The sequence below is a fragment of the Rissa tridactyla genome, chromosome 13, assembly GCF_028500815.1.
Source record: "Rissa tridactyla isolate bRisTri1 chromosome 13, bRisTri1.patW.cur.20221130, whole genome shotgun sequence".
Taxonomy (NCBI): domain Eukaryota; kingdom Metazoa; phylum Chordata; class Aves; order Charadriiformes; family Laridae; genus Rissa; species Rissa tridactyla.
The window spans coordinates 5954802-5982774 of NC_071478.1; the positions used below are offsets into that span (position 1 = coordinate 5954802).

At 44.1% G+C, this 27973-nt stretch overlaps 1 protein-coding gene across 5 annotated transcripts; it reads right to left on the minus strand.

Annotated features, from left to right (window-relative positions):
• Positions 1–103: 103 nt before the first annotated feature.
• On the minus strand, positions 104–27912 carry RILPL1 (Rab interacting lysosomal protein like 1). Of its 5 annotated transcripts, none has more exons than XM_054219294.1 (8): positions 27419–27910; positions 23611–23761; positions 15841–15959; positions 14274–14492; positions 10375–10547; positions 9756–9848; positions 5533–5620; positions 2920–3059 (listed from the first exon to the last, which is right to left on the minus strand). In XM_054219294.1, the coding sequence occupies exons 1-8, from the start codon at positions 27713–27715 to the stop codon at positions 3054–3056; spliced, it is 1146 nt and encodes a 381-aa protein (XP_054075269.1). In that variant the 5' UTR covers positions 27716–27910; the 3' UTR covers positions 2920–3053. The 5 variants fall into 5 exon arrangements, with proteins under 5 accessions (XP_054075268.1, XP_054075269.1, XP_054075270.1 ...); XM_054219295.1 differs by lacking the exon at positions 5533–5620 and adding an exon at positions 6462–6537 and having other exon boundaries at positions 2921–3059; XM_054219296.1 differs by lacking the exon at positions 5533–5620 and adding an exon at positions 6450–6537 and having other exon boundaries at positions 2996–3059.
• Between the last annotated feature and the right edge of the window lie 61 nt (positions 27913–27973).

Consider the following 27973-nt stretch of genomic DNA (forward strand, 5'->3'; position numbering starts at 1 on the left):
GAAGAGTTGTATGAGCCTTTTTCAGGGGAAAGAAGACAGACGCGCATGCTGCCTGCCCAAGAAGAGATGGTAGTAACTTTCCACAAAAAAAAGGACACCAGTCTTGCAGAAATACTTGTTTTTCAGAAATATTTATTAAACTGTTAAAATGATTTACTGCCCAACCAAAAAAGAGAAAAAAAACCAACCCAAAAAAGATCAGTGATCCTGCACTTCGCAGGCAGGATTGTTATGGCCCTTACCTGGCAACATCCTGGCCCCTTTGCTAAAAGCAGATTTTACTTGAATATTGAGAAACGATACATGACAGGTCTTCAACTCTTTACATGCTCTTCCCTACACGCCATCCTTTCCGATGGCACTTGGAGTGTATCAACTCAGCGTTTCTAGCAGGAGGATGAGGAGCAAAGTGGTTAACGCTTAACAGGTCAGGAGTAACTAATTAGATTTTTTAGGTAACGGGCTAGAGATGAGTGGGGGAAGGCTGTACTGCTTAGTGCCATTGTTAGAATTGGCTGCAGACAATGGTGCCCTGGGCTCTGGCGGGACGAGCTTTACGTGCGCTAGGCCAGGAGATGCCCTTTGTGATACACCAGCTCACTCTGTGTATTCCTGTTATCCCAGCTCATTGCTCTCAGCTGATTTCAAAAGTGATGTGCTTATTCAGGCCGTGCATCCGCTGCATTCTTGCTTTGTTTCTGATCACTACATCTCTTCTACATGTGCCGAACGACTGCAAACTATGCTAAGAAGAGACTCCACGGGCATCATTCACAATTTACTTCAACTGCCTGATACAACTGTAGTGTACTTTTTTTTTTTCCTAATGCGGAAATTAAATTGAGATCTTAGCAACTTAGTATCATTAAATGAAGACACACACACACACCCCCCCATTTAAGAATTGCTTTTCACACAAGGGGGGAAGTGCTGCTGTTTTATGGATACAGCTTTCTGTAAGCATAAAACTTAAAAATATGTTACCAAAACGTAACCAGGCAAAAGCATATCTGCCTAATACTAGCATCAGACGCTACTGTCACTATTTCACATGCAGATGTCTTTCATATAAGGCCACATCCCCCCCTGCCCCAAAGTGCAGTGACACCAGGGAGGCACAGTAAACACTTTACCTAGAGGATGCGGAAGTCCGTGTTCAAAACAGCACAGTTACAGTTGGGAGCAGAGCAGCATTCAGCCCACCATTGCGAAAATAGTTCCCTGGCAGTTTCACTGTAGACGGGCTGAGAACCGTTTGCTGCCCATGCACATTAAAGAGTCCACAGTCTTGGATCACCCTGTATTAAAACCAACTGGCCTGTGCTAAACCCTCTGGCTCGCTCTCACCCTGGAGTCCTTCGAGGCTTCCTCCTACATTCAGGACCTGGAGCAGCTGGAGCTTTACCCCAGCCTGAGCATTGGTTTCTGTTCCTAGTGCCACTCCTGAGAAGAGGCCCTTTGCAGAGCAGATGCCATGCTGGGGTAAGGTGCCAGCAGCAGCTGACAGCCCCCTGCACTGAGCTACCTGTGCAGAAGTCGCCTGTGGCCTTGTCGTAAGTAGATGCTCCTGACCAGCAGCACCGTTCTCCAGGGCAGACTCTCCAGCACACAGCCAAGTGCGCAGAACGGCCTCGCGACCTCCTGTGCACGGTGCTGCAGGTGCGCTCCCCTCTCCTGCCTGGTCTTGGTGCCGTCGTGGAGCATGTGGTGCAGATGCAGGGTGTGCGCCGGCACCGGGCTGTACACAGCTTTTACGCTGCAGGGGGCTTTAGTGTCATGCGTTTTGTAAGTACAACTGAGGCCTCACAAGCTCAATCGCAAAGCAGATCTAAATCCCCCTTCCGGGCAGCTCAGCGGTGCTGGGCTTTTCCTGGCAAGTTAAGCCCCTGTAACTGCAGGCCACGCAAACATCAACCAGGGGAGCAGCCTGCACACAGAGAATTCATCTGCTCTGCCCAAGTAGTGTTTAGACTAGTCAGAGAAAACCTCATCTCTAAGTCAGTTAAACTAGTGTATGTCAGCTAGTTGAGGACGTCTTCCACTCTGAAGTTAGGCAGTCCTATCTAGACAGAAAAGTGGAGCGTGACTCACTTAAAAACCCGTCTGTGGGAAAGAGACCCAATTCCTTTACAGCAGCTGTCTGCTACTCTAGGGGGAAGTCCCTGGTAAGAAGGAAAAAATTAATGTGTTAGAATTCCTCCCTGTAAGCAATTTGTTTTCCATTAATACTGCAGAACTCATGGCAAAATGCAAGGCACGCTCACCTCATACATGGGTTTCTTCATGCTTTAGGCACTATAAGCAGCAAGGGAAAGGTACGCTCACTATCCCTCTCAAGGCTACTCCAGTTTAGCAGTTTGTATCAGGTGGACTTCCAAGTGGTTACTCTGCAAAATGCAGATGCCAGCTGAACTTGACAGCACACACCAGTGCTAAGACCCGCCATGGAGAGCGGCCCGCTGTCGTATCCCTCTTGAAAAAATTCTTACAGAAATAAAAAGCAAACAACCGATAGTGTTAACAAACAGGGTAAAAGAGTCTTTGCCACTAGATATTGTACACTGCAAACTTCTAATAATGGCACAGGTCCTTTTTTTGGTTTAAAGAAGCTTGTGTTACTGTAGTTAATGCGTGAACAAGACCATGGACTTGTTACTCAGCACAAAACAAGTCATCTAGAAGCTTCGATGTCCCAGGGTATCAGCGACTGTTACTACAGAGCTTGGATTCTGTTTTCAGCAAACAGTCACCAAGTAAACAGAGAGGGATCCCTTTTGAAGAGTACATCTGAAACACAGCCACCGAGGTGTGCAAGGCAAATAAAAGTGATGAGCTGCCGGATTTGCTTACAGAAGCTTCTCGTTACAAGACTGTCGAGATCTACTGCGGTAAACTGAACACCTCAAGCTTTCAGTCACAGGTGCTGCAGGGCTTCTTGTCCTTGTTCGGTGTAGGAGTCATCTTTATTTGAATTTGACCATTCTCCAAAAGTATCCTGGAAGTGGACATTTTTCTGTGATGCCTGCATACGTTTCTTATCACGAGAGAAGAAACTAAACCTTCCGGGAAGGGAGGAGTAAGGGAGGAGAGGGAAAAGAAAGAAAACTGTTTACCATCTTGAAAATACTTCAAACACCCGACACGATACACAGCACAACAAAACACAGAGCAAAAAAATCTGTTTGCATCTGCAAAAATCAAGGCAGTGAAGCCTGATGGGAGTGCATGTCAAAATGTTATTAGAGATGAAGTCATTGCAATCTCAAGCAGTTTGGCTATGTAAGCTTCAAATAAGCTCTAAATGCTGTTGACTCTACAAGGTGCAGGTATCATTTTAGATGTACATCCCCCCTTCCCCAGCCCTGAGATAAAGAAGCGACACAATACAGGTTAGTTTCTTGGCATAGGTAAAGTGGTATCTTTGGCATTAAATCTGTATAATTTACCATAAAGCAGAAATAGAGAATGTTTTTAAGGGTGTCAGCAGGGAAATTCATCAGATAAGAAAATAAGCCGCCACATTTTTATCGAGTGTACAGATTTTGATATGTAGACTTGATTCCTGCAAAAATAAACGAATAAATGCACGTATGTGCACAAGAGTTTGCAGGATGAAGGCTCTAAACAAATGCACACAAGTGTGCACGTCATTTCCTGTCACACGCCTTGGGTGCTCTAAGATAATGACGTACATGAACCAACAGCCATTTAATACAACAACAAACTGCCAGCTGACAACAGAGCTAAAAAATTATAGTTGGAAAAATCCTTAGTATCATCTTATTTGTACAGCATGAAGTTATTTGATTAGGCAAATTCCATGTTCGTCATGAGTTCAGGACAAGAGGTGTTAGTGCAGCCTTTAGGTCTGCTGAGAAATGCAAAAGTTGTGGTTCCAGCTACCAAAGGTTTGAATTGGCTGCATACCCTTATGGCTTTAATGGGGCACTTGAGGAGGTAAAAACTGATTTGCTTGCACAGTACCAAGCATAATGCAGTTCTGGTCCAGGGCAGGAACGGGTAACTGCTTCTACAGTAAAAGACTACACAAATATAAACTCAATTTTGACAGGTGATGGAATATTTGTCAGGGCATAAGCCTGACCCTATGTCCACACCCCACCGTCCTCGGCGTTCATCCTCCACCCACGCTCCCTCCGGTCTCCCCCCAGTACCATGATCCCAACGGTCCAAGCCGCCTTGTGCAGACCAGGGAGTTCTGCCTTCGACATCTCTAGTCACATAGGAGGCTGTATTTGAGTGTCAGATGAGGTTTAAGGCAGCTTTCCTGAAAAAATATCCTATCATACATGCAGGTAAGCGTGATGATAATTACTAAGAATATTAAGAATAATTATTTCTTGACTAGAAAGTGATTAAAAAAAGCTACTCAAGCGCAATGCCAGATAACTAACGTTGCTAGCAGGACCTGAACTTTTGCATTTCCTGGCTTCAAATGTGCAGCCTTAATAGTGAAAAAAGTCTTGCACTTAATTAGCCTCACACTTTTCTACCACCTTCATTACAGGAGCTCATACATTCACACACATATGCTATGTCTTTTCAGGGCCAGATCCAATTCCAGCTCACAAAAGAAGTGCCTAGTCACTGAGGCTTTCTGCTGAGCATGTTTGGTCCTGCACGGTCAGGCTCGGTATCTTGAAGTCCACACAAAGGACTGCTGTATTTATGCAGTAAGTTTCAAATGTCAAAATTCAGTAATTTTTCACTTTGTAATGAAATTAAGTAAGAGAAAAATATGTTTGTAAAATGTCTACACGAAGCAGAAGGGTTAGGCTTTTTTAATTCCTTCTGAAACAATGAAAATTGTTATGCCTAGGAAACTCTCATGGAGGACGTTTGGAGAAAGTCTGTCTGTGTGGAGAGGAAAGGAATTTAAATACTGTGTTGCTGCTGTAAATATAAAGATCACTAAAGCAGCAGTTCAAATGCAAAGAGGCTTTGCATTAGCCAGTATCAGTACATCTTCCAGGGACAGCCAAGAAAAGGATGATAGAATCGATTATTGAGAGTGCATACTCTATTCCAAAATACATAATTAGAGACAAAATATACAGTGCATAGATAGAAAGACACAGAAGCAACAGCCTATGATTAACCCTGGAAATTAATGTAGATATCAGCCATTACATTCTGTAAATCTAACTCACTGTTTTGTAACAAGTCATTAGAATGACATGGGTTTCTGAAAAAGCATTGGTGTGAATTGTGAATAGACAGTCTTAGTAAGCAAAATTAACAGATGCTGGTTAAAATTGCATATTACAACAGTTTTCTAAGGAGTAATTGGTTTAGCATGGTAACATTGAGGCAAAAGGCGATAAAATGTCAATGCTTGAGGATGAGCATGGAGGACTACGATGAGTTGTGTGGACTGACTGGTCATTCTGATTGGCACTGTTCTTCTGTGATCCCACAGGCAGCCGATGAGAATGCAACCAGCAGTGCGTGTTAACACAGGGGCATGCAAAAGGAAACCACAGTACCAAACATTTAAAAAAAAATTCCTACAAGGGACACAAGTCTTCTTATTGGCTGCAATGTGGGATCGTCTGGAATCAATCCAGCTGCTACCATGGGCATTATGGCTGTAAAGATCCTGGTCAGGAAAGTACAGACACAGAAGAGATAAGACTGGAGCAAGGGAAAGAAAAAGCATTCCATTAAAAAGAAAAGAGGCAAACATGATACACGGGGTTACTTTGAATTACCACAGAGGACATGTTACAAGGAGAGGTGGATCTGCATCACCCAAGACAGTTCTCCTCAGTGAAAAACTTATTTAGAAAAAGCAGTCATTGAAACAGTTTAAATTGCTTTTGAATTTCTAAAAGATACCACTTTTCTGTTGTGAGGCAGCCTGCAATCTGGGTTGGATTTCATCAAGGTATTACCACCTGTAGCAATGCAGAGCAGAGTGCACATTTTTCTTCCCAAGAGACAAACAGGCACATACATAATGAAATGAAGGATGAAGGTGTATGTTAGGAAATACAAAACAGGACTCTGCTGTGACTACTGGATATTTGCACGGAAAACAGGGTTAGACAGGGCCAGCATTACAATTAACGATTTACAAATGTTACAGTTGATAGTTTCAAGTTAAAAACCAGTATCGCAGGTGAAATCTTGAAATAACCTCCTGTGCAAGCTACTTGGTTAAAGGGCCTGTGTATCTGTTCCAAAGGAACCTGCATTGCTTCACATGCAGAAAGATGCGAACTGCAGGCAGCTAAACGCTTATTTGAAACCTTGCAACTATTCTAGCAGCAACGCTTTCTAGCTGGCTAGCAGCAAGACTGTTTCTTTGTAAGAGTTCAGCACTTTTACTACACATCATCATAAAATTCATGCAACTTAGAAGTTGAGAGAGCACTCTGGCTCGGTGCTCTATGCCCAGCCAGCCCCACGCAAACCTGCCAACACACCTTCATCCATACCTGGAACACCCTCTGTTTTTCTAAGGGTTCTCCTCAGAGGTTCTCCCTTGTGCCAAATAATTTTTTGAACTGTGGACTAATGTCAATTAAAGATTAAGTTGAAATCATGAGAGACATTTCACTTGTGACCAAATGCAGCTCTCCCCAACACAGTCACTCTAACTGATATTCTTAGATTCAAATTGAAAACAAACAAGCAAACATTGTTGTATCATTAGCAGTAGCTAGGACTTCTATTTTTATGCCTTGTGGCACGGTCTGTTAGCTGCAGAAATGAGACAGACACATCAGCTTTTGTAGACTGCAAGAATAGGAAGAAAACTTATGGCTATTTCAGGCATTACATCAGTGACAAACAAGCACGTATCCTTAAAGAGAAAACAAAAGGGCGTTTTCTGCTCAAAACAGAGGGAGCATTTTTAATCCTTGTACTTTTCCTCCTCAGTAAAGCCTCCTGGTTCCATTATTTCATCAAAACTCTGACATGTGATGTGGTAGAGACAAATCTAGAAATCAATCAGTCTGAGATCAGAACTCAGAGTTTGCCCCAAACATGTGAACCCTGGGAGTGAAAAAATGTTGATTTCTGTAACTTCTGTTTTCCCTCCTTTATGGGGCTGCAGCACAGAATCACTCGAGCACATCTTAGATGGCACAGGCTACATATACATCTGTCTCATTCCCTGAGATACAGGGTGGTCAAGGGAAAAAGGGCACATACACAGGCGAGCATAAAACTTCTCTTGAGAGGACAGCAACAGCGTCTCCTACGTTTGTACTTCAGCTTTTTGTTTAGTCAGGAGGAAACGTCTGAAATGGAGGGAAAAGCAATCCTGCTTCCATTTGTAAAGGCACTCTGCACGCAGATATCAGCATTACAAGATTTCATTATGTCGTTAGGTGTGGAGAGTTTATGTGCTGGTGTGTGACCCAGGTAGCCCTATAGGGAGGTGCTGGCAGCATCCTGCCCGGGAGGGGGAGAAGGGAGCTCCGGAGACAGCTGGCAGCAGGCAGGGACTGCAGGAGGGGCAGGAGGGGTGATATAACAGCGCAGAACAGATGCTACACTTGGGTTCTTTGTTTTTCCCAGCAGTGATATTTCCTGTCTTTTTAAAGCCCACCTACAAGTACAGTGTTGACGATACACACAGAGAAGAGTGGGGAAAGGAAATAAACCCACGCTAGACAAATCCTATCCAGACAGGCTGCAAGAATAAAACAATCCTTCAGATTATTTAAGTAAACTGTTTTATCTTCTCTTATTTAATATGATTGCTAAATGAAGAGACAGCAGAAAGAAACCTGGGGAAAGAGAAGGACAGCTAAAGAAAGTAATTTCATCTCAGCAGCAGGTTCAATATCTGCTTCCATTGTCCAGCAGAAGAGGACTCTTGCCTCTTCTGAAAGGGACCAAAACAACCTGATTTTATGTTTTATTGTGTGTGGTTTTAGTTATATGAATTTAACACAGAATCTGAGAAACAGAAAGATTAGACAGGTGGTTGAAAATGTGCATTGGTTGAACGGTCTGATGCTCAAGAGGCTTTCACTAATAAATTAACGGAGAGGAATTGAGATAACTGGTTGAAAACACTTATGTGCCTCCTGCCATGTCTCCCTGCATTGCTCATGCATGTATACAGAAGGCAGAGTCAAAGTTAATACCTTGTCAGCATACGCTCTGTCTTACAACATCTGTTTACATTTTTACGCTGCCTTTCATACATCAGGCATGGAAACTTCAATCAACACAAACTGCGTAAGCTGCAACCAGCCACCCCCCCCAACAGGATAAGCTTTAAAAAGTACTAAAATAAATTTAAAAGAAAAGAGAAGCTTTACAGTGGCAATCTTGTGAGACAAAGTACTATTATTATCATCACAGTTGCAGAATGAAAACTTAAGTCCAAACTCAAAGTGTATTTTCTAGTGATGTAAGAGGAAGGGTTCTCTCGGCAAACAGCAGCACAGGCAGAAGCTGGAGTCTACTGAAAATAATCAAAAGCGCCCTCCTGACTTTATGGTGTTTTGGATCAGTCCAGATCCAAATGGAACTTTCTCTCACAGGGCTGTTGCTATTATTAAACAAGGACTGAAGGTTATGGACATGGGGACAGGATGGAAGAGCTTTTTATGTTGAAACAAATGACTGTTTCAAAATAATTTATGCAGTTAAAAAAGTTAAGCTTCCAGTAGCACAAAAATCCAAAGACTTGTTATAAGGTTACAAGATTTAATTTGGAATAAATAAATGTACAAAGAGGGAGTTTCAACAGGCAAATGGATTAGCTAACACTGTCATTTTATAACTAAGTGATATACTAGTAAATGCACACCTCTGACAGTAAGGTTAGGTTTCGGACAGCGACATTAAATACTTCACCTGAAGAAGGTGAGCTTCTTTATAGCCAAGAAAGCTGGCATCCTCTCCAGCAGTGAATTTGTTCAGCAAACAAAAGGTTTTTGTGCTGTACAGATAGTGCAAGTCGGGGTCTAAAGGCTTAGGTCAACAAGGAAACGGGCACAGCGAGGTCATGGGGAAACCTTGCTCTCCACACCCAGCTGCTACAGGTCTGCAGCTGGTTTTACTTGTGAACAACACTCTTTACACATCTTCTGAGCATGGCCTGGGGGCCAGTGGTTTCTGACACTCCCCCACCTTAGGATCTGTGCGTCAAGGAACTGGGACTTGCACTTGAAAAGGAACATTGTTCCTACAATCCGTGCACACTGAGATCTGGCACTGAGTTCAGTTTTGGGCACACAGGACAGGCTGAGCAGTGCTCTGAATAAGACCACAATTAGTAGCACCTCCCTTTGGAGTATGACTACGTGTCCCAGATGAGATCTAGGAAGATCAAGTGTCTGTGTTTAAGAGCTCACCAGCTCACACCAGCTGTAATAAAACATTGCAATACATGCTCTTTTGGTTAGCCTGAATAGTGTACGGAAGAAGGAAACATTAGAACTAGAGTGGGCTTCTTGTGGACACTAGTCTGGCCCATAAACACAAGCACATGGAATACTGTTGGGCTCCCTGCTGCTGTCTGCACGTAGGCAGCAAAAGCTACCACAGGAAATAATCCAAGACTGAAACTTGACCCAGAACTAGGCAAAAGTTTTGGCCAAAACCAATGTCTGTTTCGTGATACCTGTCAAGTGCTCCTTCGATGTCTCTCCCATGTACATTAAGGATGCGGTTATCTTAATTTTTAAATTTAAATTGTCCTACTCATAAGAAACATTTAATATTTGCAGGCTATATCCAGTATCCTTAGAAAATATGCTACTTACAGTCGTTTGATTCCAGATTCAGGCTGAGTTGAGGGTTTTGACTGAATTATGGGTGTAGGTTGAGGGGATCTAGTTTCTTCTTCTATTTCCTCACTTGAAAGAAAGAAAAGATAATTAATGTTCTCCTCCCAAGCCATGGAAGCACTTAAAGTTCTAAAATTCAGACTGAGGTAGTACTGTTGATGAAGAAATGCAAAAAGATTTGGTCCAAGCTCACTGAAATCAATGGGAGATTTTTCTGTCAACCAAGGAATGGCACCTAGAACTGGGCACCCTTTCAATATTCTCTTCCCATTGTGACAAGAGAGGAATGCACTGAATAAAAGTTCTAGAATTTTCATTTAAGACCCACTCATCCTCATTTTTGAAGTTCAAAAGTATTAAATGTTTGCAATCTTTCTAAGATTCAGGGGGAACCTGGGAGTTAGAGAAGGACATAGTTTTTCCCGATTTTGAGGAACCAGATTGACACTAAAGCTGTATGCTTGCAATCTATACTTTAAGCCTTTGCAGAATTGTGAGCTTGTTGGACACTATTTAAGAGCACATTTATTGTTTCTAGATCTGCCCTATGGCTCCTCTGTGTATAGCATGCAACAGGAGAGGAGATCTAACCTACCTTTTGTAATATAAAAGCTCCTCTTGAAGTAAAAACACTTTAGATTTCAATTCATTCCTCTCATGAAGGACATCCCGGAGCTCCTGCAAGGTGAACCTTGGACGATTCGGATCTTTTAAGTCCATTGCCATCTTTTCTGACTCTGAGAGGCAGTCATCATTGTTCGGTTCTGTCTAGGAAGTGAAACATGGTCTTTAAATTCACCATGTGAGTGCCATGTCTGATGAGTTTAAAGTATTTATCAGTCTAGTTCCCAACCTCTTCCTTTTTGCACTATTAAATCACCTTTTAAGAGAAACATGGCAATTTTAAGAGGAAAAAAAACGTAGAAGGAATTTGTTTTTCATGTTAAAGACTGTCAGCAAGAACAGCTCAGTGATCTGATCACTTTGGTCGTCCCTGTGCTCAGGTTGACTGTTGCCACACACAGGACTGGTGAGACCATGGCAAGCCTCTGAAAGATGGTCTGAGCTCTATTTTACCTCTCCTCACCTTGTGTTCAGAAGAGGAAGACCTAAGACTTGTGACCTACAATCAAAGCCCTGTGCTCACAGGAATCTTTCATAGAGTTACATGTTTGGGAAAACAAACACCAATTGTTTCTAGCAGGCCTGAACACAAGGTCCAACCTGAGCCACCTTATAGGTGCTAAGTTTTCTTGTGGAGAAATTCCTGTGAAATCCAGACTGACAGAAAGTCCACTGAAAATATATAGTCCAATTTTTGATAAACAAGTCACTTTAAGGAATTCATAGTTTTAACAAATGGGGTAAATCAAACATCAGGTTTTTATATAAACACTGAAAAAAACTGCACAGCAAAGATCATGACAGTTCCCTCCAGCTCCTCCCACAAAGAGAAAGCTCCTTTGGATGTAAACATATCAAGCAGAGATTTAAGTTTATATCCCCTTAATGCCATTATTAAAAAAGCAGAATTAGTATTAGCACCAGGATCTAGCTACAAAGTAGAAGAAAACTGCAGATGAATGCTAGATGAGCCATTTATACGTATGTACCCTTGTCTCTTCTTTTCCTCTAAGAATTCACTGTGAGCTTGGAGGAATTTTATCTCCCACCCCCCAGTTTCTGTGGCTCCCAACAAGCCAGAACTTGCACTCTAGCAAATGGTTGGATTCCCAGGTCTGTGGGGCAGCCTTGTGTCACCCAGGTAGACTCTTGCACTTGCACAGAACGATTTGGCCTTAACTGCTTGTGAAAATGTGGGCTGTATAAGCATAGCAGACAGAAGACCATTGCTGAGATCCTCTACTGTTGTTCCACTCGGTGGCTGCACAAAGCTGAGGACCAGCTAATGAGAAATCACAAGTTTCTGGGAAGGGTACTCAGAATCGAGATGCTGAAAAGCAGCTACAAGCCTTTAGAGGTCTGCAGGATATCTAACAACACAAATAAATCAGGGCATACTGTTCCAGCAAAGTACCTTTGAAATGTAGCAAAGTACATTTGAAATGTGACGCTTTTTGCAAGGACTGACTAGAAACCAGCACATGAAATCAGAGATGCCAGCAGCCAGGTCAGCCACCCGCCCTCCCAGTAGGATGCAGGGATCAGACTCACAGAGCTCCTGTGTTGCAGATGCCTCGCTGGGATACAAGCTGGACATTTGAGGAGCTAAGTACTGAAATTCTAAAACAGAGTCCCATTTTTGTAAGCCTGATCCTACCCTCTTTTGAGCTCACGTTTTGTGAAACAGTTTTGCTATATGATTTCAGGTTAAACTTGCCTGGGCTAAGGTTGAGTTAATAACAATTTCTACAGCAGGGATTACAATCCTTGTCCTGCAAAGACGAAGAAGCAGAGCAGTGTTCACTTGTCCATTTGTTTGATTCATGCCATTCATCCAAAAGCATTTCTTTACATGGACTACAATAAATAGAGATTAATGCAACTTAACAAGAGGTTCAAAGGAAATTATCCAAATATTTTTCCTCTTCTCCACCTCTCTAGATTAGGGTCTGAGCTGATGCCTCTTCTTTTGGTTCTATATTTGCACCACACCTTTGCCCAAATAAGCTATTTTTGCTAGATTTTGCTCAAATCAGCAAAGACTGAGCAGCCCATAGCCAATGCAAATGTACTTGACTGAAGCCAACAAGCAATGTCCATTCCAGAGCATGCAGCTATTCTAGCTTTCTGCTTGCCACTGCAATTCCTGTCTAACCATCATCCTGGCACAGAGAGCGGGGAAACGGCTCTCATTAGAAGAAGCGCCATTGCTACGGAACTGATGAGTTAGAGAGAGGTAAAGAATGCATCCTTTCTCTCCAGAGACTGAGGACACTTTCACTCCTGCTGGCTCCAGGCCTAGGCTCCACAGCCCCATTTACAAAGCTGTGTGTCCTGGATGAATTAACAGCAATGAAATCATCCTTTTCTTTATTAATACAGTGCTTGCCCAATTCAGCAGTGACATGTTAACACAACACTGGCTGTCACGTTCCTGGGGGGACCAGGGCACCCCTTCAGTCTTTGCCACTGCTTCTTGACGTATATCCTGCCTACTACAAGTGAACTGGATGTTTCACTCTTTGCTGCATCTATCAGGCATTTACAATGCTGCTTGGTACCGGAGCTCTTACCAACGCATCCTGCCAAACCGCTCCATAGGATAGTGCTCCTCTAAGTTCTTCCATATCACGATACCTATTATCCTATTTTATCAGGATACCTACTATCTTATTTTCTACTCTTCTAAGAGCAGCATTAGGAAAGGGAAATAAAGCACATTTGCTTTAGTAGGACAGAATTAGTGTCATATGCACAAAGGAAAATAACAGGAACGATAAAGAGGACTAAGGGATGCAAGAGACCAGAGATGCATCAGTTTCTCAGGAAGCTCCCCTCAAGTTTGCATTCCTTCTGCTCTGATCTCAGCACCATTGCAATTTGCAGATTGCCACTTTGCCTGTTCCTGCAAGTACTTGAGTATGTAAGCAGTAACATTTGCTTTTCATGAACATTTGTGCTAGTAACACTTCACTGCACAAATTCGAATACGAAATGAAAGCAGAAATGAGGCCAAAGTTAGTTCCTCTAAAAGGTGCCTTCAAAAATTTATATGTTGATTTGTTAGTGGTAGACCAGCTCAGTCCTGACAGATCAAAAGTGCCATAAGCACTATGAGGACCAAGTGTGCAGAGTTCTGCATTGCTTCTGGGACTGCTTCTCACAATTTCTTTTCTACTATGGTTCGCATGCCGCCACCGTTATAGTGCGTTGTACCTTGGAGAACTATTAGGGCTTGCATATTTGTATACTCGTCCAAGCTTAAGCTACTGGTCAGATGTTTATCTTCTGGAAAACCCAGACTGTTTAAGGGATCAGTGTGTTTTCCTTTGGGGGAAAGGCTTGATGTGCACAAACAAAATGAAGCCAAACATACTAATACAACGCTACCAAAACTTTATCTGCCTCTAATACAAACTAACAGCTGATACTCCAGAGATTTTGGCTTGCTTCATGATGTTTTTAACAGAACACCCTCTTTTGAAGCAATTATTTTTTCTGGTATCTGGTGAATTCTGCAGCCTAGCACACGGCCCAAAGGTTACACTTCCTAGGACATGTGATGGGTAGCCAAGTCAAAGGGGAGAGCTGTTCTCTAATGCAGACATACCAATGCTAGCCTGTGCTGCCACTCTGCCTCCCGTGTGACCAGTTCCCTCCTTTAGGAAGGAGGGGTCTGTTCCACTGGGTCATCATCCACCCTAACAGGGCCTTTCCTGTCACAGTGCAATGAGTGACATTGCTCTCTGTCACATCTAAACATAAGATACTGTCCTCGAGTACCAAAGAGTATCCAAAGAAGAGGTCCTTGGTATGAGGTCCAAAGCTTTTTAAAAGGCTGTTTAAAAAGTGATTTAAAGCGCTTCTTACCTTTATTTCCTCCCTGTTTTGGCTGTCCTCACCCTGCAGTTTTTCTCTCAGTTTCCCCAGCTCTGCTCGCAGGTTGCCCATCTCCTGCTCCTTGGTTTGCAGATATGCTTCTAACTCCACCTTCTGCTCAATCAGTGCCTTCCCCTGAGCCTCAACAACGGTGATCCGGTGCCGCAGGTCATGGTTAATTTTCATTAACCTGTTCTGTTGCTGCTGAAGCTGAAAAACATTGATGCAATGGGTCATCATTCATTCACCCATCAGCCATGATGGCCAAGTCCCAAACATCATGTTAAAGAAGTAGTGGGTTCCTGTTGAATTTAATCTGGAAAATTCTCCCCCCTCTTTGCTCCCAGATTAGTTTTTTAAAATCTCCGATTATCTACTACAGTTGCAGTCACCAAAAATTAATTGGCTTCTAAAGTAAAGAAGCATTTTTCCCCTAGCACAGGGAATTCTCCAGCTAAAAGTAAATCCATCACTTCTGATATTACGTTTCAAAAAAGCAAAATTCAAGGACAGGGTGGCTTATGGGATTCTGAATCAAATCTTAACCCAGAGTAGAAGAGAGAAACAAAAGACAGAGGAATCCTTACTATTCAATTCATATTATAGGTACTTTGCTTTGAGCTCTTAGGCCCTCTCATAAGGCAGGATGTGACCTGCTGGGCATTGTATGGACAGCACCAATTAGAAAGGCCACAGCAGCTGCCAGAGGCACTTGGGTAGCAGAGAGATCATCTAGGTCTGGCCCTTACTAGCACCAGAGAAGTCCCATGGCCTAAGGAGATGAGGCAGCATGAGAATGGGAAACAAAATATGGGTAAGGAGGTCATTCCTCCTGACACAGAAAGAACCAAGACATCATGTGATTCCTAAAGTCACAGTGGAGTGTGTGATTCATCTGAGACTAAACCCGGATCTCTTGTGCTGTTGTCCCCATGGCCAGCCATCGTCTCAGTGACCTTCTGTTCACTGCTGGCAAAAGTAAGTGACCTTGGTGGGGCTCAGGCCCCTTCCTCCCACCCCCTTCCTGTGCAAAGAGGAAATCCGCACTGAATCCCTGGTGTGGGGGAGTGTGTGTGGAGTCCCTGCAGCCAAACTCTGCAGAGATCATATGCAAAATATACAGTAGCCCGCTCACCTACAGCAGGGATCTCTGGGTGAGATGAGGCATGGGGGTGCTGAGGAAGTTTGCACTGCCAAAGCAGAGAGAGTCAAGAAGCCAGAGAAAGTTACCTGTCCTGTTCCCATGAAAAGGGAGAGGTATCAGGTCCTTAAGGAAACAAACAAAACAACCTGTCCTTCCCCCATCTTCCTCTCTTGTTACACTGGTTTACAGTCACCTTCCAAGTGTGCCTGGTCCTTCTGAACACAGCAGAGGGTGTGTGTCTGCCCTGAAGACTGCTTAATCATTTTGGACACTCCGCAGTTATGCCGGACACTTCAGTTCCTGGACTAACAATCTGTCATTGCTGACAAATTCTACAATAACTTAAAACTTGAAACCAGCCTATGAAAGTATGGGTGAGAAAGAAGAGACGTATGAAGACTAAGAGCCACTTACAGCCTCTACATCCTCATTTTTAAGTCCGAGTTCCCGGTCCTTTGCTCTGATTTCATCCCTCTGTTTATCTACCACTTCCTTCAGTTTCTTCATGACTTGCCGCTCTCTCTCTGACATTCCTGGTTAAAAAAAGAACACAGAAAGCAAACTAAGGACAATCAGGAGCTGCTGGGATTGAGAGCAATAACAGTGAGAAATATTTAGGTAAAGACTCTGGAAGTTGCCTGCTGGTAAAATTACAGAGAAGTTGTTGGAAGATGCTTTGAAGGTTAATTCAAGGGTAACAGGGAACACAGATGACACAATCCACTCCATAAAGCCACTGCACAGAAACTCCTTAAAAAAGGAACTGACGGTCCCCAGAAACATTTACAACAGTGGAGTGACACTGCTACATCTTGCTGCCTCAGTAGTTTTACACCAGTGTTTGCAGTATGCCCCAGGGAGCTTGCTTATCTGTGTGATAATCTGTAGAATCAGCTGACCAAGACCCTGTGAAAACTGTAAAAAAGGTGGTCTGATTCCTCAGCAAGATCTAAACAACATATCAGTATTGTGGATTGCATCTAGATCCAAATCTGCTGAGGTGTACTGGACTAGAATGATTTTCTGTTGAAACCCTTTTTTGTGTTGTGTGAAAGGGAGATGAAGCAGGACCTTCAGAGGGTACCCCCATCCTGAATCTAGAACAGAAATTCAGTCTGAATTATGGTCAGATATCTTCTCCCCATGTTTTGCAACCCTTTCCCCATCCTATTGAGTGATAATTCATATTTAAAAGAACTGTACTTCAGAGAAAAATACTACATGGCATTTCACTTGTGAAAGATGTTTGGGACATTGCCAAGAATCCAACATTGATCCTGTTTGAAAATAAATAAAGGGTTAGATTAACTTGAAATCTGAACAACAAATCATTAGGAAATGTCATAAATCACAAAACAGGAAGCATTCTTCCATTATTTACCCTCACAGAGATAATCGAGAACTCCTGGCACTACAGCGGTGAGCTCTTCAGAGCAAACACAGACCAGACGGTTTAACTCAGTGAGATGATAAATCTACTACACTGACGCTTCCTGCTAACTGCACAGAGACATGCAGTTTGGTGGTCCTAAACTGTCACATAAAAATCACATTGCACAACATCCCATAGGATGGCTTGAAGATGAAAGGCCGTGACCAGGGCAGTGTGGCTGCTCTGGCCGAAAGTCCAGTCCAAGCGGGAGCTGGAACCCGGGGACTACTGCTGTCTTGTTCTATTACCTTTGGAAAAGTAGTTACTTGGGTCCTCAGCTTCCCCCATCTACAAACTGTGAATGGTGATAATTCCCTCACCCCTCTGGGGTGGCTGTAAAACCACTTCCTTTCTAATATATTAATGCAGTTCCCACAGCCTACATCAGAAATAGGCTGCATACACTTCAAGTGTATCCAGTCAAATCTCTACTTTCTAACATCAGCTCAGACTTTCTGGTTATGTTCTTCTCTCATCAGAGAAATCCAAAGTTGCTTCCATAAGAGAATGCACGCTGCATGCCTTTATGAACTCCAGCTTACATAGCATCTACAGTTTGAACTGATGGATAATACAGTAGAGCGAGACAAACCTGAGGGAGACAGAGAAAGGGAGTAACTCTTTGGTGGATGTGCACTCCTGCAGCAGCTGTGGGTTCCCATGCAGGCATAAAAAGCATATTACTGCAAACAGAGGGAACAGCAACTCCCCCTCACTGCTAAAGGACCTTAGAATCTCCCAGAGCTATAGTACAGCAGAGAACAGGTAACCAGTTTGTTGGGAAAAGGACTGGTGATCATGGCTGGCTGGGAATTTGGTTCAGAGGACATAGAATCATAGAATCACAGGGTTGGAAGGGACCTCTGGAGATCATCTAGTCCAATCCCCTGCCAGAGCAGGGTCACCTTAGAGCAGGTTGCACAGGAAAATGTCCAGGTGGGTTTGGAATGCCTCCAGAGTTGGAGACTCCACCACCTCTCTGGGCAGCCTGTTCCAGTGCTCTGCCACCCTCAGGGTAAAGAAGTTCCTCCTCACGTTTAGGTGGAACTCCCTGTGCTCAAGTTTGTGCCCATTACCTCTTGTCCTGTCCCTGGGCACCACTGAAAAGAGCCTGGCCCCATCCTCCTGACACCCACCCTTCAAGTATTTATAAGTGTTGATAAGGTCCCGCCTCAGCCGTCTTTTTTCCAGACTGAAGAGACCCAAATCCCTCAGCCTTTCTTCATAAGAGACGGTGTTCCAGTCCCCTAATCATCTTGGTAGCTCTCTGCTGCACCCTCTCCAGCAGTTCCCTGTCCTTCTTGAACCAGGAAGCCCAGAACTGGACACAACACTCCAGGTGCGGCCTCCCCAAGGCAGAGTAGAGGGGGAGGATGACCTCCCTTGACCTGCTGGCCACACTCTTCTTGATGTACCCCAGGATGCCATTGGCCTTCTTGGCCACGAGGGCACATTGCTGGCTCATGGTCATCCTGTTGTCCACCAGGACTCCCAGGTCTCTTTCCACCAAGCTGCTCTCCAGCAGGTCAGCCCCCAACCTGTCCTGGTGCATGGGGTTATTCCTCCCCAGGTGCAGCACCCTACACTTGCCCTTGTTGAATTTCATAAGGTTCCTCTCTGCCCAAATCTCCAATCTGTCTAGGTCTCTCTGTATGGTGGCACAGCCTTACAGCATATCAGCCACCCGTGTCATTGGCAAACTTGCTGAGGGTGCACTCTATCCCCTCATCCAGGTCATTGATGAATATATTGAAGAGGACTGGACCCAGTACTGACCCCTGGGGAACACCACTCATCACTGACCTGTTCCTGTCAAATCCCAGAAAACAGCCGAGTGACATGGTGTTCACATTCTAGTATTACACTCTCAAATTTTTTAATTCAGTGCTAAGTCTACCTGCTCTATTTCTGGACCCTAGTCCTTATCATCTCTCTGCTCTAGGTTCTAGTTTTTTGCAGGATAATTTTAATTCTTCACTGTGATAACAGCTCACACCCACCAGGGAGGACAAGTAGACACTGAGGAGTACTGCTACTTAACCCCTGTAAACGACCCACACTCTCCTATCACAGCACTGGTACACTACTGTATCCACAAACCCCACTACAGGTTCCTGGATCCACCCTCTGCAGCCAGTCTCAGGGCTGGGGCCTAAAACATCAGCTGTATTTAAAAACAAAAACAACAAAAAAAAAATCCAACTTTGCCTTGAAGTACAGAGGGACTGCAGTGAAACTTTAGACTGGTGGTTTCACCCCAGTAGGAACTAGGAATAGTGAGTGCAGCTATATTCATTAGTACTTTTGAGATGCTTTGAGATCTCTAGATAGCAGGTGCTATTTAAAGAATAAAGTACCATTTCAGTGCTGACTCCTTTTCCTCCCACTGTGCTCATTTTTCTCCCTAACATCTGGTGAGCATAAAAGACTTCGATTACGTGCACAGATCACTACATTATCCTTTTTATTTCAGGAGGAGGGGAAAAGAAAGGTGGGAAGTGTTTGTCAAACAGTCACATCATCTTCCATTTCCTCAGGCACTGGGGAAGAGGAGAGTGAAATCACTAAATGCCCTAAATGTAAAGTAATTATCTCTAAATGATTCAAAGTCTAATATCTGCAAGATCTTAAATGGCACACCCAGCCGGCTTCCCTAGGCACATCCTATGAGCAGCTTCCTGTGAGTTGCCGTGATCGTAGCATTGTTCAAGTGAGAGAAACGAAAGCAGCTGAAAAAAAAAAGGAAAAGAAAAAGAAAAAAATAAAAACCACCCATCCTTTATGTTTAGGGACCTGTTTATTCTTGTATTTACACAACATCTATCACAACAGGCCAAAGTGCGAGTCACGGCCTGTGGCACTATACCACTACCTAAATATTCAGAATAGAAGTTTGCCTCCGCTTTGGAAAGGGAACTGTAGGTTCCCCAGCAGCCTCGCACAAGAGGCTCACACAACTGTTGACATCCTGCTGCTTGTAGGTATTACCACAGCCAGTCTGAGACAGCAGCTACCCTCACTGCAGTGAAACAGCAGCCTGCTTGTCCTGTTTGACACACACTGGGTCAGGTTTGCTTGTGGCATGCTACTAGGATATTCCAATCAGTCAGCACCATCAAGTAGTGCTCAGTTTGAGCTTGGGAGGAGTAGCATTAATGGATGTTGCAGACTTAACCTTTAACCCCTCTTGCGTACTTTGTATTCTGCCACATGTCCTTCTGCCCTGCTCAGACTCTCAGCAGATGCCCTCTGTGCAGAACACTTCTGTTTAAATAGGGTCTTGCCCACCCAAATCACTGGCCTCTCTTGCCTGTGCTAAAAATAACTCCTTTAACTGTCTGGTGAGTAAGCAGCAAGCTGTTAATCCCAGGGGCCAGCCGCTAAGGGGAGACATGATCACAATACTAAATCATGCTGAGATATGAAGACTGGAGTCTGGTGAAAGCCCAGCTAACAAAGTATTCAGCTTGAAAACCTACCTCTGTAGATTTTATGCGTATCCGATCAAATGATGGAGACCGAAAAAAAGCAGCATGACTGCTTTTTGACACTGTCCAAACAAGTCATCTGAGACTAATCTATCCCCATTCACTAATGACAAAATTCTCTAAAAGGAAGACAGTTGGGTTTGATATAATAGGTCCCAATAATAAGATGGGGTGCTATAAATTAACGTGGTTTGACTTAAACTGATGATTTTGGCCAAAGAACATCAGAGATCCCAGAATCTCATCTCTGGCATGGGTTTATGGGTTTTGTTTGTGTTATTATACTTGGGTAGACACAGTAAAAATAACATGAAAAGCATGCTTGGCATTTGCTTGGCTAGCTGGATGTGAAGTGTATGGCTATATTTAAAGACAAGCACATGAGCTGCAGTGAGATAGATACTCACTGGAAGAAAAAAATAAAAAAAAAAAAAGAGAAAACAAAGGGGAAGCTGGTTCTTTATAACAAGATGTCATAGTCTTCATGGTCCATGACTCATCACTGTCATTCTGAAGTTTTGCATGGAGTTTGTAAGGCTGATGTTAAGCTACTTCTTTGCCATTAATTCACTCCTAAATGGAAAGTGTTGCATTTGTTTTAAGAAAAAGTGTTGATCCTGAGAGGTTTAATTATTTTTACTTTTTGAAGGTTTCATTATACTCCTCCTCAGGACAAGTGAGCCGTACTCAGCTTTTGGGAGAAAGCAAATGCAACTTCTGCAGTGTTGGACAGAGTTTCATCCACCTATAGCAAGCCTCCATTTAATCCAACCTCCAGTGTCTGGAAAAGGATATCCCTTTGTTCCTAATGCTATATTGGAGAGATGCAATGGCTCAGCTGTGTGGTCTGGTTTTCAGATTGGACAGTGACTTTGCACACTACACACAGGATGCATTTTGAGGGAGCGATGGTTTTACTGAAAATCAGAACCTTGAATCAGAACCTGTGAAAGTGGAGCTGTGGCCTGAAGGAGTGGACCAGAGTCCTGTCCATGTACAAATAGTTCAGAAAGCCACCACTTCCAGACTGACTCACCATCACAGGCAGGTTTTGCCACTGGAGTGACGCTGTTACCATTCTCAGCTGTCTGCCCCATCTCTAAGCTCAAGGCTGCCTCATTCCCAAAGCTGCAGTCATTTTTTTCAACTCTTTACCTTAAACCCCAGGAAATCATAACAATGGACTCAGTATCCAGCAGCCTTAAATTATGTACTATGAACTGTGGAGCAAACAGGCATCTGTTCATCTGCCCCTGCTCTTGAGAAAGAGCTATTTGCTGAGCTGTGGGTGAAAGCTGAGGACGGCAATTGTTTCAGTTGCCACACTGAAATCTACCTGTACTTGCAAGTCAGAACCTTATGTCTTGAATTTCATTCTACTTCAAGAAGTTGCCCACAAATTGGTTGTCTCAACTCTTTAGGATTCACCCACTCCCTGAATTATAAGTAATAAGTCTATGGATTTATATACATAAGTCTATGGGACCTGATGAGATGCATCGCAGAGTCCTGAGGGAATCGGCTGTTGTAGTTGCCAAGCTACTCTCCACGATAATTGAAAAGTCACGGCACTCAGATGAAGTCCCCAGTGGCTGGAAAAAGTGAAATATTGCACCCATTTTTAAAGAAGGTAGAAAGGAGGACCCTGGGAGCTACTGACCTGTCAGCCTCAACTCTGTGCCTGGAAGATCATGGAACAGATCCTCCTAGAAGCTATGGTAAAGCATGTGAAGGACAGGGAAGTGATTCAAGACAGCTTCACCAAAGGCAAGTCCTGCGTGACCAACCTAGTGGCCCTCTATGGTGGAGTGACTACATCAGTAGAAAACGGATATCGTCTATCTGGACTTCTGTAAGGCCTTTGACATGATCCCCCACAACATCCTTCTCTCTAAATTGCAGAGGTATAGCTGAGTGGTGAGGTTGACTCGCCTGAAGGATGGCATGCCACCCAGAGGGACCTGGACAAGCTGGAGGAGTGGGCCTGTGTGAACCTCATGAGGTTCAACAAGGCCAAGTGCAGGGTCCTGCACAGGGGTCAGGGCAACCCCTGGTCCCAATACAGGCTGCGGGACGAAGGGATTGAGAGCAGCCCTGCTGAGAAGGACTTAGGTGTACTCGTGGATGAGAAGTTGGACATGGGGACATCAGCACAGGTAAGACATGGACCTGTTCGAGCAGGTCCAGAGGAGTGAGAGGGCTGGAACACCTCTCCTATGAGGACAGGCTGAGAGAGTTGGGGTTATTAAGCCTGGAGAAGAGAAGGGTCCAGGGAGACCTTATTGTGATCTTTCAGTACTTAAAGGGGACTTATAAGAAAGATGGGGACAAACTTTTTAGCAGGGCCTGTTGTGAAAGGACAAGGGGCATGGTTTTAAACTAAGAGAGGGGAGATTTAGACTAGAGATAAGGAAAAAATTTTTTTACCATGAGGGTGGTGAAACACTGAACAGGTTGCCTAGAGAGGTGGTAGGTGCCCCATCCCTGGAGACATTCAAGGTCAGGTTGGACAGGGCTGTGAGCAACCTGATCTAGTTGAAGATGTTCCTGCTCTTTGCAGGGGGGTTGGACAAGATGACTTTTAAAGGTCTCTTACAACCCAAACAATTCTATGATTATAAGTTTCTTCACTTATTATAAATTGGCTATAAGTTCTAAACGAGTGAGGGAACCCTAAAGGCAGATAAACCAAGTAAAATCAGTGTCTCCTACTCTAGGAGAATATCACGATACTCTCTTAGAATATCCCCATATGGTAGGCTGATATAATTCAGACAAAGAAATCTTGATTTGCTGCTTTACAAATAGTTATCCTGAATCTGAATAGTTCAACAGTTGCACCTATTTTTGTGCATAATGGTGTGAAATAAACATTGCTGAATGGATTATTCCATTTGTATTACAAAACATAAAGCAGGCTTAAAAATTTTTTTTTTTTTTTTTTTCCACAAAGCGAAAACTAAAAGAAAAGAAGTGATAGACCAAAAAATGAAGCTAGCCTTTACTTTCAGAGATGCTTCTCAGACAAACAAAAACTTGTTCAGGCTTTTCTTTCACTCCTACCCCCACCTCTTATCATGTCTTTAGTATCACCATGTATTCAGAGATTTTCTATTCAGTTCAGAAAAATAAAACCACCAAACCCCCAAGCCCAGACCTACATTAGTCTATAGGAAAAAAGCCAGAATATCCAGTCAAAATATTTTGATAAAGTATTGCTTTTTATAACCAAAGCAAGTACTGAATTTGAAGTATCAAACTTGCCTTCATGCTTCTGAAATTCCTCTTCTGTGAAATTAATGTCTTTGTGAGACAAGTTTGTCATCAGTTGTTTATTCTCCTCCTGCAGCTGTGCAATTTGGGTAAGAAGGTCCTGTGCTTCCCCTCTCCAGACATCCTCCACCAGTTCTAATTCCTAAAGGGTAGACCGGGACAACACATTTGTATTTTTAAACATGTTAAGAGTCTTTGACTGGACTATTTACAGATCAAGCTACTAACAATCCTACTATGATTTTTACAGAAAACAATCAAACAAGACTACTTTGAATTTCTTAGAAGACATGTACTTTTCTAATGCCAGCATCAAGGAACCAAGTATCAAAGTTTCCTTAGGCTATATGCTGAATGTAAATACAGGAGGAGAAAATTGCTAATGCAAATATTTTTGACATACAAGTTACCCAAAGGATGGCTCCTCATGCCCTGTTTTGCTGTGAGGACCAGATTAAGGAGACTGTTGTGTTAGGCAAGATAACAAAACACGAGCAAGAATCACCTCCTGCATCCCAGGAAGCAGCTGCAAAGGCTGTTATAAATGCCCGAGAAACATCACACAGCGTGGGCCAGGGGAGTCAGTGTTAGGCATGCTCATTTTGAAAGAGTAGCATCTCTAGTCTAAATTTCTGTTATGAAACACAAGTGTAAAACAATGAGCCCACAATACTGTGCAGCAAACCCAGAGCTCCTAGTCCACATGGTAAACACAAGACAGAACTGTGCTGCTTCTTATGTAAATTGTTCTATATGGAATGTCTTGAGTGGCATCTATGTTAGCAGCAGTGAGACCAGTCAAAACAACTCCCATTTGTCAGGACACTGTGTGTCAAGAGCAGCTGTCACCAATCACCATAAAGGTCAAATTAGGACAAAAAGTATAAGGTCCTCAAGGAAAAACAGTTGTATTTAGAGCTTTACTTGCTCCAAAAGCTTTTGCCATAAATCATACTTCTGCAGCGGGGGGCATTCTCTGCTCCATTTTCACGTATGTGCTTAAAACAAAAAAAAAAAAGCTGCATGCAAATCACTGGAGCCAGGCTGAGTCATTGCTGACTTTTACATTCATCCAGCATGCCCCTTTCCTACCTAACAACAAAACACATTCAGACAACAACCCCGCCAAGCACAGCTCTAGGCTAAAATAAGCTCTGCTGAGAGATTAAAGGATAGCTTTCTGCTTTGAATGTATGCTCTGATAATGGGAAATCATGCTCCTATTGACTTTCGTGTCCAAATGCCATTTTATTCCAGCATTTATTACTGCACTGCTGTCATTTTATAACGCTTCCCAAAAGGTTTGCGGAAAACACTACATGACAAATAGATTATAAGTAACATGTAGGCATTGTAACCCATGCAGACTTGGTTATTAAGAAGCAAAGAAGATTCCATGAATCACCTCTCTTTTACTTGAAACTCTATCTTAAGAGAAAAGCAAATCTGTAATGAAACTTTATATTGCCAAATACCTAGACTATTTACAGTAATGCTGTATATTACAACTCTGTAGCTAAAATAACATGCTGACCTAGTTCAGATAATAAAACAGCACGTTCATCAATTATAAGCATACTGATGGAAACAAAACAGCACACATGCAAAAGCCCAAACTATCTAAATCTCTATCGTTTATGTGTGTCTGCTCTGTAAACACACAACTATATTAAGATTTGCCTAGGCAAACTTTCTTATTTATGGCTATTGAAAAGACCAATGAATTGGAGCAGAAATTAACTTCTGAACCCTCACTCACTAGCAGAATCATCAGACAGAGAAGGCAGATCTACGGGCCAGTAGGTGCCAGCCAGCTCAGTAAACTCGAGGCAGTGCTAAGCCAGGTTTATAGGCAAAACAGATTCACATCTAAAGATTTTAAGTACTATAATCTCATAAACTGATCCTTGCAAGGACCACTAAAAGCTTGTCTGGATTGTTTTTTGGAGGCTTTTGGGTCACAACTATTTCTCAGTCTCTGGCTTTTTCTGCTTACCAGTACCTGCCCTGTGAAAGAGTTAAGTCTTCAAACCCTCACACTGGAACACAGATGGATGTGACACCACTGTTCTATAGGGACTTGGTGCACTGGGAATCAACTCGATTAAAAAAGTATGTATGTATCATGCATTTTATTTTCCCTGTTAAAATATATTTCCACCAAAGTTTTGCCTGGATTGTCCAAACACTCCATGAACCATTTCCTGACTATTAGAGAAGCTGGAAGAGTAGAGATGGTTAGCTGGTGGGAGATCACTTGACATCTGGCATACAGTGTATGCAGTTGACATGTTTAGGAAACTTTTAAACACATACATGAACTTCAGAAGCATCTGCACAGAACATGAACTTGTACAATGATACTGGGTGTTGCTACTAGGCCCAGTTCGGTATCCACTTCACCACGCAGCATTCTGTAAATATCTGAGATAAAGCATTACTGCTGACTGGCAATAAAGCAGTCTCTGTGCAATCAATGGGGAGCTCTTCCCTGAGGTGACATGCCCTCAAAAAAAACCTTCTGGCAGCTAGGGCTCAGGAAGAGCTAATTCGACTCCAGAGGGCCCAGACACAGTGTGGGACCAGCACAACAGAACACCCATTTACCTCAAAGTTAGATCTATTAGAAGGGCAAAGGTAGAGGTTTGGTACATGTACTTGTATGTATTCTCTAGACCGTCTTACTTCATACTCTGGAGACGTACTAGGGCTCTGTACATTAAAGATCTTCTACCGTCCTTTTCAGAGACACTGCCCCGAGACTTCCTCTGCAAAATGTTGCAGGAATTATCCTGGATTTTTCATATGCTAAGTGGAAGTCCCCTAGCAGACTCTTTTTAAAACATAAAACTTTAATTTAAATAAATTAAAGCCAACTCTTGAAGTTTGAGGTCTCTCTTCCAGAAATTCCCTGTCTCCATTCTGAATCTGTGTGTGTGAGCAGGAATGGCATGAGGCATTGATGATTCGAGCAGTGGTGATTTAGCACAGTAATCGACTAGAAGAACCATTTATTTAAATCCATTATCTGGATGGTTTAAATCTGCCACTTCCACTGCAGTAAGTGGAGCCGCTCACGCTGTCCTGACACATGAGGGTAACAGGATATGGGAAATGATCTCTACCTCGGGCTTTCATGGGAGTGGAGTCAGGGAACACTATGATCACCCCAGATCAAGCCAAGGGACAACGTCTTACCATCAGAAGATGGAGCAGGAATCTGAGAGAGTGCTCTTCCCTACTCTTCAGCTCTAACACTGCCCTGAAATCACTTGGTCCTCCATCTCTCTCCTATGACTTGTCTACCTGATGAGCATGCCAGGGAGACTAGACTGCTAAACCATTCGCAGCTCTGGAGAGAAAAGCGTATTATTGCCAGTGACCTTTCCTGGCCTAGCAGGAAGCAGCACTATCCTCTCCTCAGGAGAGGGGATGGAGCACGAGTCCTAATCAGGGAGACACGAGGGAAAGGAAACGCAGTCACTGGGGAAGGGGTGGAGAAAGGGAAGGAGGAAGGAAACTTCCAGGAGGGAAGGAAAAAAAAGAACCACAACAACACACCCAAACCTTCAGCGACGCTAAGGCAGCATCCACGCAGATCCCGTGATCCTTCCCCGGCGGTACCCACCAGCGTGCCCGCCCGCTCCCCACCCGCCCTGCATCCCGGACCCCGGCTTTGTTTTCCCCAGCGGCTGCGGGGGATGGACGGCGGCGGGGGGGCCGGTGCCCGGCTCTCCCCCCGGCCGGCTGCGACAGCCCCTGCCCCTCTGCGCGTCCCCGCAGCCCCTTCTGCCCGCACCTTCTGGTGCTTCCGCTCCTTCTCGATGCGGTCCATCCTCTCCAGGCGCAGGCGGTCGAGCTCCAGGCGCAGCTCCTCCATCTCGGGGTTTATGTGGTTGCGGCTCACCAGCACCTCCAGGATCTCCAGCACCCGCACCACCTTGGGCATGAGGCGGGCGATGGCCTCACAGCCGTGCTGATCGATCACCCGCTCAAACTCCTGCCCCACGGCCGAGGCGATATCGTAAACGTCCATCACCGTCAGCTCCGCCGCGTTCTTCTCCAGGGCGGGCGGCGCCCCGCCACCGCCGTCCATGGCTCGCCCGGCCCCGCGGCGCCCTCATAGGCGGCGGCGGGGCGCTCTCCGCACGGGGCGCCCCTTCCTCTCCCGGTAGCCCACCCTTCCCCGATAGCCCACCCTCTCCTCACCCAGCGCTCCCTCAAGACGAGCCGCGGCCCCGCGCAGCTCCCGCCGACTCAGGCTGGCTCGGCGGGGCAGGGGGGTGTTTAAACTTGGCCGGGCGGCGGGAGGGGAGGGGAGCGGCGGCGGCGGGAGGGCGGGCGGCGGGCGGGC

Bases quoted from the DNA above. Each gene is read 5' to 3' on its own strand.
- RILPL1 (XM_054219298.1), bottom strand. From the start codon at position 27,715: ATGGACGGCGGTGGCGGGGCGCCGCCCGCCCTGGAGAAGAACGCGGCG. The intron at 9,849-10,374 runs GTAGGTTAGATC...CTTTCTTTCAAG, and splicing joins GAGCTTTTATATTACAAAAG to TGAGGAAATAGAAGAAGAAA. The intron at 3,563-5,532 runs GTAGGAATTTTT...TTATTTTTGCAG, and splicing joins TAAGAAGACTTGTGTCCCTT to GAATCAAGTCTACATATCAA.